The following is a 14,348-nucleotide window of genomic DNA, read 5'->3' on the forward strand; positions in this document are numbered from 1 at the left end:
AGTGGCAAAGTCGGCACTTTCATTTCCCAGAATGCCTGAATAGCCAGGGATCCAGCAAAAACTGACTGACTGATTGGACACACTGCAAACAAATAGCTAGGAATGAATCTGTTTCAATGTAGGATGAGAAGAGGAGAAATTTTTCCTTATGGCAGAGACAGCACTAAGAGGATCAGTGTAAATTATGGCAGATGAGATGGAAAGCTCAATAATCTTACTAAGCGCTAACTTAATGGCACATAATTCAGCTGTGAAGACGCTGCAAGCAAGTGGTAGTGTGGCTGAACTTGTACATAAAGGAAAAACTACTCCAGCACCTACCATACATTCAGTTTTGGAACCATCCGTATAAATTTTACGGGCATGGTTGTTCATAGTAGCATGAGCTGAATGTAACTGTCTGATATTGCAGGGAGGTATCATATTTTTCCCCCACTGGAGGAAGTGTATATCTTGAGAGACAGACACATGTGTCCAAGGTGCAACAAATGTAGTTGTGTCTTGGAAAATTTCATTTAAATTGACATTCCAAGTCTGAACAAGCTCTTTGATCCTGAGCGAGGCAGGTCTATTTTCATTTGGCTTGCTCTCATAGAAGGATTCCCAATGAGTATTATAAAGATACTCCCAACTTGGGTGCGATGGTAGACTCTGGATCTTAGCAGCGTAGTGGAGCAGTAGTGTTTTTCTACGCAGGTGTAATGGGGGATCATGCGCTTCAATATACAGACTTTGGATCGGAGAAGTCCTGAAAGCTCTCAGCGCAGTCCTTAGAGCACTGTGATAGATCATATTTAGCCATTTTAAAGTAGTGCTCCTGGCAGAGCCATACACTGGACAACCACGTGAACGGATGAAACTTCTATAAAGATGCAGCAAAGTATACCTATCAGCTCCTCATGACATAGATGAGAGCGATCGAAGTATGTTCAAATGCTTATACAAGGAGTTCTCAAATAAGTGATGTGTGTTTGGAAATTTAGTTTGCAGTCTAATAGTAGTCCAAGAAATTTAACGGTATTAACAAGCGGGATTGGAGTATTGTTTATTTGTAGTTCAGGTTCAGGATGGAGAGCTCGTTTCTTGCAAAAGTGAGTGACAGTGCATTTCTTTTCTGATAATCAGTAGCCATTCCGTGAAGCCAGGATTCTATTTTGGTTATGGCAAGTTGGAGCTGCCATTCAATGGTATTCATACTTTGAGACTGACAGGAAATGGTAAGGTCATCTGCATACATATAAGTTTGAACGGTTTTTGGGACATCTCGTGTCATGCTGCTAATTCGGATTGAAAACAGTGTTGGACTAAGTATTGATCCTTGCGGGACTCCCTCTTTCTGAATGTCAGATGTGCAGAGTACGTTTTTATATCGGACCTGAAAAGAACGCAATTGCAGGAAATTTTGAATTATTTCAAAGCCCCTAAGCACCAGATGGTAAAGGTCCATAATAATACCATGATGCCATGTAGTATCAAATGCCTTTTCAAGATCTAAATTGACCATGACTAGATGTTGCTTCGTGACAAAGGCATTCCAGATATGAGACTCGGCTTTAATGAGCACATCTAGGGTTCATCTATTTTTTCAAAAGCCATACTGATGATCTGGAAGGAGATTCTCTGACTCCAGGATGTAAGTGAGCTTGATATGAACCATTCTTTTGAAAATTTTTCCCATGCAGCTCATAAGAGATATTTGGCCTGTAATTTTCAACACAGGAAGGATTTTTTCCTGGTTTTGGTAAGGCAATAATGAACGAATGGCACCATGAAGAAGGATAGGCATTTTCAGAGAAGATCCAATTATAAAAAATTAATAGGGTTCTCAAGTCTTCTCCAAGTAAATGCTTTACATAATGTAATGAACTCCATCTGGACCTGCAGCGCTATTGGAAGATCTGTTTAATGATTCTTGAAGTTCTATTAATGTAAATGGTTGGTTGTACGGGAATGAGCGGCACGTGAAGAAGTTGACTTTATACCATTCTGCACCTGCTTTGATGTTCTGGAAGGTGGACGCATACGCATAGGTGGCAGAAGCTGAGATTTTTGCAAATGATTCTGCTAATGCATTTGCAACTTCTTCAAGAATAGAAATGTCTTTCCCTTTCCAATGAAGTATCGGAGAGGGCAGCTGAGCAAATTTGCCATTTAATGCCTGTATTCTTTTCCAGATACCCATGTATCCGTGTCTTTGGTGATGGTTAAGGCAAAAGCAATCCATGAATCCCGTTTCGCTTTCCGCCTAACTTGCTTTGTTTTTGCTTTGAGTCTTTTATAAGCAATTAGGTTACTAGTGGTGGGATACTTGCAGAAATTATTCCAAGCACGGTTTTTTCCCTGTTTGGCAATTAAACAATCTGTATTTCACAAGTGATTTCTGTATTTGCGATATGGTTTTGATTTTGGAATGGAGGCATTAGCTGCTGTCAGGATCTGATTGGTTATGTAAGTGTTTACATCATCAATATGTTGTCTTTGAACGTACAATCTATCTAAGAGTATTTGGGCAGAACAGCCTCCCCAGTTTGCCTTTTTAAACTGCCAAGTGGATCGTTGATCAGGATTCGGAGTTACCCCTGTTTGTAGGGAGCAAATAATTGGAAAGTGATCACTGTTAAAGTTATCAGTTAATACTGACCATGTAATGATTGGAAAGATGGATGGTAAACAAATTGTCAAGTCTATTGCTGAAGCAGAACCGGTGGTATGTGGATGTAGGTAGGAGATCCAGAATTTAATAAATTAAGATCATTATTATTCATGAATTCCTCCATCAATTTTCCTCTTTTATCCATTGTAGTAGACACCCACAATGGATGGTGTCCATTAAAGTCACCAAAAAGACAAATTGTAGTTGGGAGTTGTGAAATCAGGTTGTCAAGTTCTGAAAGCAGAAGTGCAGCAGATGGTGGAATATAAATGGAAACAATGGTAAATGATGTACCAATAGCAATGCGAGCAGCCACGGCTTCTAGGGTAGTTCTCAATTGAATCGGCCTGGATGGGATGTTAGCGTTAACAAGAGTAGCTACTCCTCCACGTGCAGGTGATTCTGAGTTCCTATCTCGTCTGTACATAGTAAAATTTGTAAATTTTGACGAAACTTGAGGTGACAAGAATGTCTCCTGTAAGCATATGCCTATGGGATTGAATTGAGTGATTAAATCTCTTAAATTATCAGAATGAGTGCTTAGTACTCTGCAATTCCACTGTATGATGCATTATTTAGGTTTACCTGAGGATGATTCATCTGACTGTTTATTGTACGTGGGACATTTTTTTCGGTCTTTTTTTGGGAATGTGGGGCATCCAACATCCATGGTGTCATCTGCATGGAGTTCTAAAATGGGTTCCTCATTATCTAGCAGCTCATCTACATCCATATTGTGGGTGGGAGATTCCATATTTTTTGAGCATGAATCAGATTTTAATTGTTCTTTTTCAACTGTGACCGATGGGATATGAGTAGGGATGCTGATTGGAGTATTTGTGGCTTCGCTAGTTTTTTTTTGGAGGATTATCTTTTTTAGAGGTTGGAAGCGTAGATTTGAGACAGTTCGCTAGAGAGGTGTTAGGTGGAACTGATATATCTCTTTGAGCTTCAGTAGAAACAAAGTTTCAAGTGCGAGCTGCATAGGAACAACTACTAGGCATGGTCGACAAAAACTTGTCTACGTGCTTCAGGAAACGTCACTTTATTTTCTATTTTCTGTAATCCATAACTCACAAGTTTTGGAAAAGGCTGGGTGGCTTCCTTTGCAGTTTGGATGAACAGGGGTTTTTGACAGAGCAATCCGCTTGAGTGTGATCTATAGAACTGCAGATGGGACATATGGCCTCACCTCTACATGCCTGCTGTGAATGCCCATATTTCTGGCATTTGAAGCAGCGAATGGGATTCGTAATCAGTGTTACTCTTCTATGGTCTAATACGACAATTTAAAAAACCAGCTTTAATCGAAGATGGTAAGTCTGGCATACTGAATGTTAAAATGTTGTTGTTGTTATTTGGTTTTTAGGAGCATTAGCAACTAAGGCCATATTGCTCCGGGAATATGCGGTGGTCATTTCCTGACCTTTCCGCGTCCTCCGTATTTGGAGGTGATGGGCTCGAACCCCGGTCTAATCAAGAAGCGTGTGCTATGCACTGCTGCGCCTTCCCACCTGGCTACGGAGGCACCCTGAATGTTAAAATGATGGATCTCATTGGATTGAGATTTCCATCTTTTTCAGTCATAATCCATTTGGCATTTGTAACTTTTTGATTACTGAGTTCTTGGATTGGTTCTTCTTCTTCGGAGACTGTAATTAGGTTCCACTCACTGATCACACCCTTTGCTGAATTTAAGGTTCTGTGGGGAGTAACTTATACTGCGAGCCCACAAAATGATGTTGTGTTTAAGAGCAGCTCAGAATGTTTTGCGGTGGCTGTTTCAATGAGGAGATCTCCGGATTGTAGTCTTTTCGCCATTTTTGGTGATCCAGTAATTGATTCCAAATATTTTTATGAATCAAGAATGGTGATAATTTGCCCACAGGTTGGGATGATAAAGAATGAATCATCAAGAAATTTGGTAATTCATCATGGCATTGTGCTTCCCTTCGAAGCCTTTTGGGTTGGTTGGTGTCATGGTCGTTGTCAGGAATTTCTGACCTTGAGCTTGATGGCTCTAAAGGTGGATAACTCCTCGTATCCATATTAGCTCCTTTTGGCCTCGGGAGTTTATTTTTACCACCTAGGTTACCAGTCCCACCACAGGGGGTGGGGAGTAGAGAAAAACGCTCTTCAATCACACGAGAATCGCTTGGCCACGGAAATGCTTGGCACCTGCAGCCTCGAAGCAACTGCAGGTGAACTAAGGCATGTGTGCAGGTCGGGACAAGGTATAAAAAACACCTGATACTGAGCTCCGTTAATCAGTGTTACTCTTGTTCTTCAGATGCAAAAGGTAGCAGACTTAAGTGAGTTTGACAAAGGCCAAATTGTAATGACCAGATGACTGGGTCAGAATATATCAGAAATGGCATGACTGGTGGGTGCTCTTGGTCAGCCGTGATAAGTACCTACTGAAAGTGATCCGAGGAAGGAAAACCCACGAACCGCCAATGAAGTGTTGGACGACCACACTCATCAATGCTCAAGGTGAGCGAAGGTTCTCCCGGATGGTACGTGGCAACAGAAGGGTGACTGTGGCGCAACTCGCCAGTAACTGGAATGCTGGTGATGGGAGTAATGTGTCACAACTCGCCAGTAACTGGAATGCTGGTGATGGGAGTAATGTGTCGCAACACACAGTACATTGAACACTGCTAAAAATGGGGCCAGTCCGAGTGCCCATGCTAATCACGGTTCACCGGCAACAGCACCTACAACGGGCACACGAGCATCGAAACTGGACCTTGAGTGATTGGAAGAAGGTCGTCTGGTCCAATGAATCATGTTTCCTATTGCACCATGTGGATGGCCGGGTATGTGTGTGTGTGTGTGTGTGTGTGTGTGTGTGTGTGTGTGTGTGTGTGTGTGTGTGTGTGTGTGTGTGTGTGTTGTTCACCTGGGGAAATGATGGTGCCTGGATGCACTGTGGAATGAAAACACGCCGGTGGTGGCGGTGTCATGCTTTGGGCTATGTTCTGCTGGGACACCCTGGGTCCAATCATCCATGTGCCAGGCACTCTGACGTCTACCACCTACCTAAACATCATTGCTGACCAGGTACACTCTTTCATGGCAACGGTCTTCCCCTCTGGAAGTGCCTTCTTTCAGCAGGATAATGCACCATGCCACACCACCCAGATTGTTCAAGACTGGTTCGCAGAACATGAGGAAGACTTCCAGGTATTGCCCTGGCCTCCAAATTCTACAAACATCAATCCCATCAAGCATCTGTGGTTTGTGTTGGAACAGCAAATCCAATCTGTGGCGTCTCAACCATGGACCTTACATGAGTTAAAGGATCTGCTGGTTATGTGTTGGTACCAGATACCACAAGACATTTAGAAATCATGGACTCGCTCGTACCAGAGGAGTCCATGCCTCACCACGTATGAGCTGTTTCAGTTATAACAGAATCGTTTAGTTCCCAATTATAACTTGGTATACTTCAGGTGTTCCCATCTCTAAACATTTCTTTGCATGTGAATGTAGATGCAAAATATTTATTTAATTTGTCAGTAAACTGATCACAATCAACAGTTATGTCATTGATATCTAGTTGGCCAATGTAATTCATCCGTTTCCTTCTAATGTTAACATAGGCAGAGGATTCTTTGCATTCTTAGCCAGACTTCTCAAAATCTGCCTTAACTTGCTCCCCCTTTTTGTGACCTGATTGCAGATTAATGTGCACTTGCTGTAGAAGTCTGTGTTCCCTGCTAATTTATAATCATTCCACATTTTTCTTCATTAATACTAGTCTCATCAGTTCATCTGATATCCATTTGGTTCAATGTTTATAAACATTCAACTATATTAGCATTAGCAGAGGCATATGATGCAAGAAAGCAAGCTTATTCAGCATCAGCCAAAAAAAAAAAAAAAAAAACACACACCACTCCCATTTCACCCCTCCATTCGTTCGAAATACCTGTCCAGTTGAGCCTTAAATCTGTTTAGGCTATCAACTTCAACAACAAATGATGGAAGTCGGTTCCACCAACCAACCACCCGCTGGCCAAAGGCAAATTTCCGCACATCTATCCGACATCCGTCCTTCCTCAATTTGAATTTATGCCCTCTGAGGTGATTATTCTGAGCAAGAGGAAGAATCCCATTGGCATTGAGCATGCTCAAACCATTCAAAGCCTTATACACCTCTATCAGATCACCTCGCCGGTGCCTAGTCTCCAGACTCTGTAATTTGCAAAACTTAAGCCTTTCTTCGTAAGAGCAACCCTTTGTTCCATTCACTAATCTTGTTGCCCTTCTCTGTACCCGTTCCAGCAGCTCTACATCCTTCTTGAAATGAGGCTTCCAGACCTGTATACAGTACTCAAGATGTGGCCTAACCATTGCCTTATACAAGGGAATAATCACCTCCTTATCCCTGCTAGAAAAATTCCTGTATATCATTAACAAGACACCATGAGCTACTCTTGCAGCTCGTCTGCACTGCTCAGAGAACTTCATATCTGCCTGCACAATTACCCCCAGGTCCTTTTCATTCTCCACCACTGTCAGTGTAGTACCGCAGAGTTGATACGTTGCTCTGGGGTTACTGTTTCCCATATGTAGTACTTTACATTTGTCAATGTTAAACTTCATTTGCCACCTCTCAGCCCATCTGTTCAACCTTTCCAGATCCTGTTGCAGCAGCATAGCGTCAGTAGTGTCCTTAACAACCCTGCCAACCTTTGTATCATCTGCAAACTTGGACATTAAACTTGATATACCATCATCAATATCATTCATAAACACCGAAAACAACAACGGACCCAACACTGAACCCTGAGGAACTCCACTAATAACATTAGTCCACGTTGAGCAGTGTCCATTGATTACCACTCTCTGTCTTCTGCCACTCAACCATCCCCTTATCCATAGCAGCAATTTGCCTCCAATGCCACACTGCTCCAATTTGTGCAGCAGTCTTCCATGTGTAATAGTATAAAAAGCCTTTCTAAGATCCATATCAAATTTATTCCCTGATATTTTTGATATAATATCAAAGTTATTCCCTGCATCCAGTTCTTTTGTGACTACATCATAGTATCCAATCAAATTGGTCAGGCAAGACCTGCCCTTAACAAAACATTGCTGCATCTGAGCTATAACTGAATTCTTGTCTAGATGATCTGCAGTGCTTCTTTAACCAGTGCCTCCATTAATTTTCCTGGAACAGAAGTTAAACTAACAGGTCTATAATTACTTGTGTCAGCCTTTGATCCTCCTTTGTGAATTGGGGTTACATTTGCACATCTCCAGTCTATGGGTACCTCCCCTGAGTCCAAAGAAGCTCTCATAATTATGGCTATGGGTTTGCTTACTTCCTTTGCTGCCTCCTTTAATATAACTGGATAGATCCCATCCACCCCAGGTGCCTTTTTTTATGTTTATCCTCAACAATCTCTCCTCCACTTTCCTCTCAGTTATTACAAAATCATCTAGCTCATTGCCAATGTCTACTTTACCTACGTCATTCTCCTTCCTGAATAACTCCTCATGCGTGAATGTAGATGCAAAATACTCGTTTAGATTGTTAGCCACCTGAGCAGGATCCTCAATGTTGAACCATCAATATCCAGTGGACCAATCTGATTCATCCCTTTCCTTCTTGAGTTTAAATAGGTAAAGAACTCTTTTCTGTTTTTCTTTGCATCCTTTGCCAAAGATTTTTTGTAGTCTGCCTTTGCCTGCCTAATCTCCTTTGTGACTTGGTTACAGCCCAACTTATATCTATCATAGGCTTCCATGTCGCCCATTAATTTGTATGTATTCCATGCGTTTTTCTTCTCTGCCACATGTCTCATTAGTTCATCTGACAACCATTTAGGCCTAAACCTTGAACAATATTTCTTAGTTGGTATGTAAAACCTGGTAGCTTCCAAGATTAGTTCCTTAAATGCTTCCCATTTTGAGTTTGCTGTTGGTAACATCATCAGTTGGTCCCACTGTATAGAATTTAAATACTGTCTCAGACCATCATAGTCGCCTTTACGAAAACAAAAACCCTTCCCTTTACCTCTGATGGTAGTTACCTCCTTGAGTAAATCCCACTTCAACACACTGTGATCACTGCCACCTAGTGGTTCATTTATCTGCAGATTCTTAATGCATGAAGAATCACTACTGATAATCAGATCAAGAGTATTGCTCCCTCTTGTTGCCTCACGAAAATGCTGATGTAGAAAACAATCATCCAATAAATCCACAAAAGCTTGGCTACTGTGTGAGTGACCAACCCACAAATTCCAATCAATATCTGGGAAATTAAAATCCCCCATTATAAGACTCTCTGATTTACTGGCCCACTCCATTTCCCTGTACAATATCTTATTATACTCATCAGAGTCATTAGGCCTAGAGCACACTCCTACTCTCAATTTTGATTTCCCTATGCTTATGTCACACCAAACTGACTCGACACTGCCCTGTCCATCGATGTCGACTGGCTTCACTTCCTCGGATTTTATGTGTTTCTTAACTAATAGCATAACCCCTCCTCCCCTCCTGTCCTGTATATCCTTTCTATACACATTGTATTCCCCAAATTCCAGTTCCGCATTCCTTATATATCTGTGTGATACCACGTCTCTGATATCCCAACAATATCTGCCTTTGATGTTTTGAGCAATACCTCAAATTCATCAAATTTATTTACCAAACTCCTAGCATTGGTGTACACGCAAGTATGCATGCACCTGTTTCTATTCTTAGCTACCCTAACACAACCCATGTGTTTACTTGTACCGCAATGACTCCCAGCAGTCTCTGAAATATCCTGCATCTTGTTTTTCAGGCTTCTGCTCATTTCAATAGAAGCAGTGCAAGAATCACTTCCACCTCTGCCAGTGGCTACTGTTAATCTATTAGTCCTTGTATCCCCCCCAACTAGCAGTTTTCCGACCCACCTAACACTGCCTCGACAGCATCAGCAAAAATTCTTGCACCCTTTCTATTTAAGTGTATCCCATCCCTGTAGAAGCAGTCTCTCCTGTTAACAAGTACAGACCAGGCTGAAAAAAATTCTCCCCCTTGAGCCTTGCACAATCCCTCCAGGGCCGAATTGATCGACAAGGCTCTCATCATATACTCCCTCCTATCGTGTCTGGGCAGTATTGCAGACAAATCTCTCTTCGTTGGTATAAAAACTTAGTAGCCTCAATGATCACTTCCCTGAATGCTTCTCATTTAGAATTTGCAGTTGGCAACATCACCATTTAGTTGGCGCCTCCATAGCCAGGTGGGCCGGAACAGCAGCGCGTAGCACACGCTTCTTGCTTAGACCGTGGTTCGAGCCCGTGACCACCAAACACGGATGCGGAAAGGTCAGGGAATGACCACCACATATCCCCAGAGCAATATGCCTTAGTTGCTAATGCTCCTTAAAAAAAAAAAAAAAAAACAGTTAGTCTCACTGAAAGGAATTTAAAAACTGTCTAAGACCACTATAGTTGACTTTATGAAAGTTAAAATATTTTCCCCTTACCTTGGATGATAGCTACATCTTTTAGTATATCCCACATCGATACATTATGATCACTGGTACCTAGTGGTTCCTTTATCTGATTATTCTTAATGCATGATGAGTCACTGCTGATAATCATATCAAGAGTACTGCTTTCTCTTGTTGCCTGTCTAACATGCTGCTATAGAAAATAGTCAAACCAATAAATCCAGAAAATTTCTGCTACCATGTGAGTGACCAAGCCATAAGTTCTAATTAATATCTGGGAAGTTAAAGTCCTCCATTATAAGACATTCAGATCTACTGGCCCACTGTACCTATCTGTATTGTTGTTCATTATACTCATCACAGTCATTCAGCCAACAGAAGACTGCTATCCTCATTTTATCTTAACCAGTGCTTATGCCACACAAAACATCAACATGCAGTGGCCATCCTCATCATCTGGGTGACTGCCTTTGATTCCATGTGCTACTTAACTAAGAGCATTATCCTCCCCCCTCTTACCTGCCTGTCCTTCCTGTGTACATTGTACTTTCCATAGCACAGTTGTGAAATAATGAATTTATCACGTTTATCATGCTAACTAAATTTAACTGTTACTCTATTGAAATTTAACAACTATATCTTTTGATATGAGGAATTGGAACTTATTTGCTATATTAGTCCTTTAGTAGTCATACAGGGCTATGTCACTATTCTGCATATTTCACAGTTTTTATAGTGAGTACACCCTTAATTAACTATACACAAAAAAAAAAATTGCTGAAAATTTTTTATTGGTGAAAACCAAAATTTCAAAAGATTTCATTAGAAAGTGGTTGAATTCATTTGGTCATGAAAATGGTTTTCTTGGGAGTAACTAATAAATAAGACAAGAGAATGATGATATATGGTTTTGTTCATTATATATTTGTTCAGAAGAGGATAGAAAACACAGAATAAACTAAGTGAATTATTTGTACAATAACTTCACTGAATCACTCTAACAGGCTACAAACAGCCAACCAATTGGCACAATACAACTACTAAACTATGGCAATGATTCTGGACTCAGTTTTCAATCCTATCATCAGATTAACAACAAAATAATAAATATATCAAAATTTTCCTTATTCCTGATAGGAAAATTAAAGAGATAATATTATGTAAACTGTTCCAAAAAAGTTCCAAATATGCTTTACGAATGCATAGCAACCAATGCTCCAATTTACAATTGGGACTCCACTTTATTGACCTATTCTCCCGTTTACCATGCCAACAGAGCTTTTATCTGCCTTTTTCACAAAAAAAAGCATAAAACTACAACTTCCCTGTTATATTTAAAGTTTTTTAAAAATTTCTACAGATTTTTGCATGACATTTTTGTTGAACTGACTGCCAAGAGTGGTTGTCCATGTGGCAAAAGGTATGTGGAATTCAAGAAACAAAATGTTTGATATAAGTTAGATATTAGTAATTCCAACAAATTAGTTAATGTACAAAGTGTGTTACATATCAGATGCCTTTGATTTTTTTCTTAAATTAATTAAATTTTATTTTCTGTGATTAATAAAAGTGAAAAGTAAGTATATGAGGAGTGTTTGAAAAGTTCATGGCTTGATTATGAAAGGATAATGGTACAGTGTTAAAAATTTCTATACTGCATAACAATTTATACAGTATCATTTACATAACAATTGATACAGTAACTTATCAAGTTTCATGCAGTTCCAATAATATCTTTTTTAATTACAGGTCTCGAAGTCAACAAAGTTGTGTGAATGAAAAAAGATAGACAAATTTGGAAAAAGCAGACTAACACCAAAAGCAATTCATGACAATATGGTTACAACACTCGGGGTGAATGCCCCTTCCTATTCCATGGCTAAGAACTGGGCAACAGAATTTAAACAAGGGAAGGAGAGCCTCGAAGATGCACACTGCGAAAGGTCTTCGACAACCATCACTCCAGAAGTTTGACAGTGTGCATAACTGGTGATGAGTGATCAATGAGTGTCAGTTTGGTACACTGTCACGATCTTGGGCATCTGATCTGAATGTACAAAATAACAGAAGTTCTTGTTATGAAAAAGGTATCAGCATGATGGATCCCAAAGTTTTTGAGCAGATCAAAAATGCACAAGGGTTGTCAAGTCAAGTGAACATTTGCATCGTTTTTAAGCAGATTCGGAAAATTTCCTTGATCCAAGGTTTATGACCATGGATGAGAAGTCAATCCATCACTTTCAGTGAGAGCAGCCTAAACAGTGGAAACACAGGTTTTCTCTCTCTTCAAAGAAAGCAAAGTTTCCTTTGCTAGCAAGGTGATGGTATTGGTTTTTTGGGATGTTGATGGAGTGTTGCTAGTGGATTACTTTCAGAAAGTCAAGAAGAATATTAGAAACCTTGTTAAGCATTTGCATGAAAATATTAAAGACACTGAGGAAAACTCAGCAAAGGAGTCTTGTTCCACCAGGACAACATGCCCGCTCACAAATCTGTCACTGCCATGGCTGCACTGCATGAGTGAAATTTTTAAATCTTTGACCATCCCCCATATTCACCAGATCTAGCATCATCAGACTTTCATCTATTTCCTAATTTGAGAAAATACCTGGCTGGCATCCATTTTCCCACCCACAGTGATGTTGCTGCTGCATTGGATGCATTTCTCGAGGTCCAAGAGTAAACTTTCTTTGCAGCTGGAATCAATGCATTGGAGCATTAATGGCAAAAGTGTACTGACTTCCAAAGTAACGTTGAAAAGTAACATGTTACCAGACTCCTCAAATAAACTCTTCATACTGGGGGCCATGAACTTTTCAAAGAACCCTAATAGTTATCTCCTTAACAATTAATTACTAATGTTATAACTTTATAGAACAGTTAATAAAACTCTATACTTTTACATACTTTAAACTTCGCCATTCAATTTAATTTCAACTGTAAAATATTCACTAGTCTCTCCCATATGCTTTAAGTCTCTTTTCTCTCTGTATATATGTAATGCTTCACAAGTGACACCACTTACACAACAATACACATGAAGCATGCATGTATTGTCTAAAGCTAACAATACTGAATTTAAACATTTAATCTGTGAATTTATTTTTTCCATACAATTTGAAAAAAAAGAAATATAATTGCTGGATTTCCACTGGCTGATTTTAACAAAATTTGTAATGGGTTGACAAATATTTTTAAAAGGCTCAAATAAAAAAAAAATTGATGAAAATCTGTTACAAGACAGATGGCCATGGCAAAAACAATAGGTGCATATGCATATATATATGTGAACGCATCTCAAAACTGATTACTCCAGTTGAATGCTGCTTTCCTCACATCTATTCTGCAACCATCCTTTTTACAATTTAAAATTTTGAAAAAAAAAAATATATATATATATATATAAAATTTCAATTTCATAAAAATAAGGGGTAATTCATTATTCAGAGTTAATACTTTAGGGGTAATTTGTTATTCACTACATCCCACAGGATGCTGGACTTGTAAGATTTTACTGTATTAAATAATTTTTACATGCAGAATGTACAAAGAAGAGCTAGAACATCAAAAAGAGCTTATTCTTAATATGTAAATACCAGTAGTACAGCCCATAAGCAAATCTAGATTATTAACCAAATGGCAAAAGTTATGAAAGAAAACAGTTAATATTAAAAGGACAAAGAATGATTTTATAAAATCCACATTAGTTACCTGCTATCTCCAGCTAAAGATGGATAATATAATGAACTTATCATAATCAGGATTGTAGTGGAAAGCACATGCTACATACCCTCTGCTTTTTTGAGCAAATACCATATACCCTTTTGATTAATTACTATTGGCATGAGTGTTTTACATACAGTATAACCTCTAATTTTTTTTATTGACCGGTTACAATATGTTAAAATTTCTTTATAAAAATGGTTAAGTTATGTTTAAAAAGCTGTATGTAAGATGCAAAAATATAAGAAAAACAAAATTAACACAATTAATTTTAAATAGCCAATGTCTCAATATTGAAAAGTAATAATTGTTACCATCATCATAGACTTTTCCATGTGCTTCCACTAACTGCATATCAATAGTCTGTATTTTAGTATTTCTGTTCCATACCTGAAATAAAATTTTAATTAGATATTACAGTAGATGCACACTGTCACAATCAAAAGGTTTATATCTGTTCTACATGACATGTTTTGCAGGCAGCACCTATACATAGAACAAATTTGTTCT

General features: G+C 39.2%; 1 protein-coding gene across 1 annotated transcript in view; it reads right to left on the bottom strand.

Annotated features, from left to right (window-relative positions):
- LOC150076268 (acylamino-acid-releasing enzyme-like) overlaps positions 1–14,348 on the bottom strand; it is a 428,243-nt gene that overhangs the window by 341,405 nt on the left and 72,490 nt on the right. Inside the window, exon 4 of the mRNA XM_090387301.1 lies at positions 14,153–14,228. Coding sequence (XP_090243427.1) covers positions 14,153–14,228 — 76 coding nt within the window. The remainder of the gene's footprint in view (positions 1–14,152; positions 14,229–14,348) is intronic.

Source organism: Mastigoproctus giganteus, chromosome 13 (assembly GCF_048544385.1).
Source record: "Mastigoproctus giganteus isolate SK-2022 chromosome 13, ASM4854438v1, whole genome shotgun sequence".
Taxonomy (NCBI): domain Eukaryota; kingdom Metazoa; phylum Arthropoda; class Arachnida; order Uropygi; family Thelyphonidae; genus Mastigoproctus; species Mastigoproctus giganteus.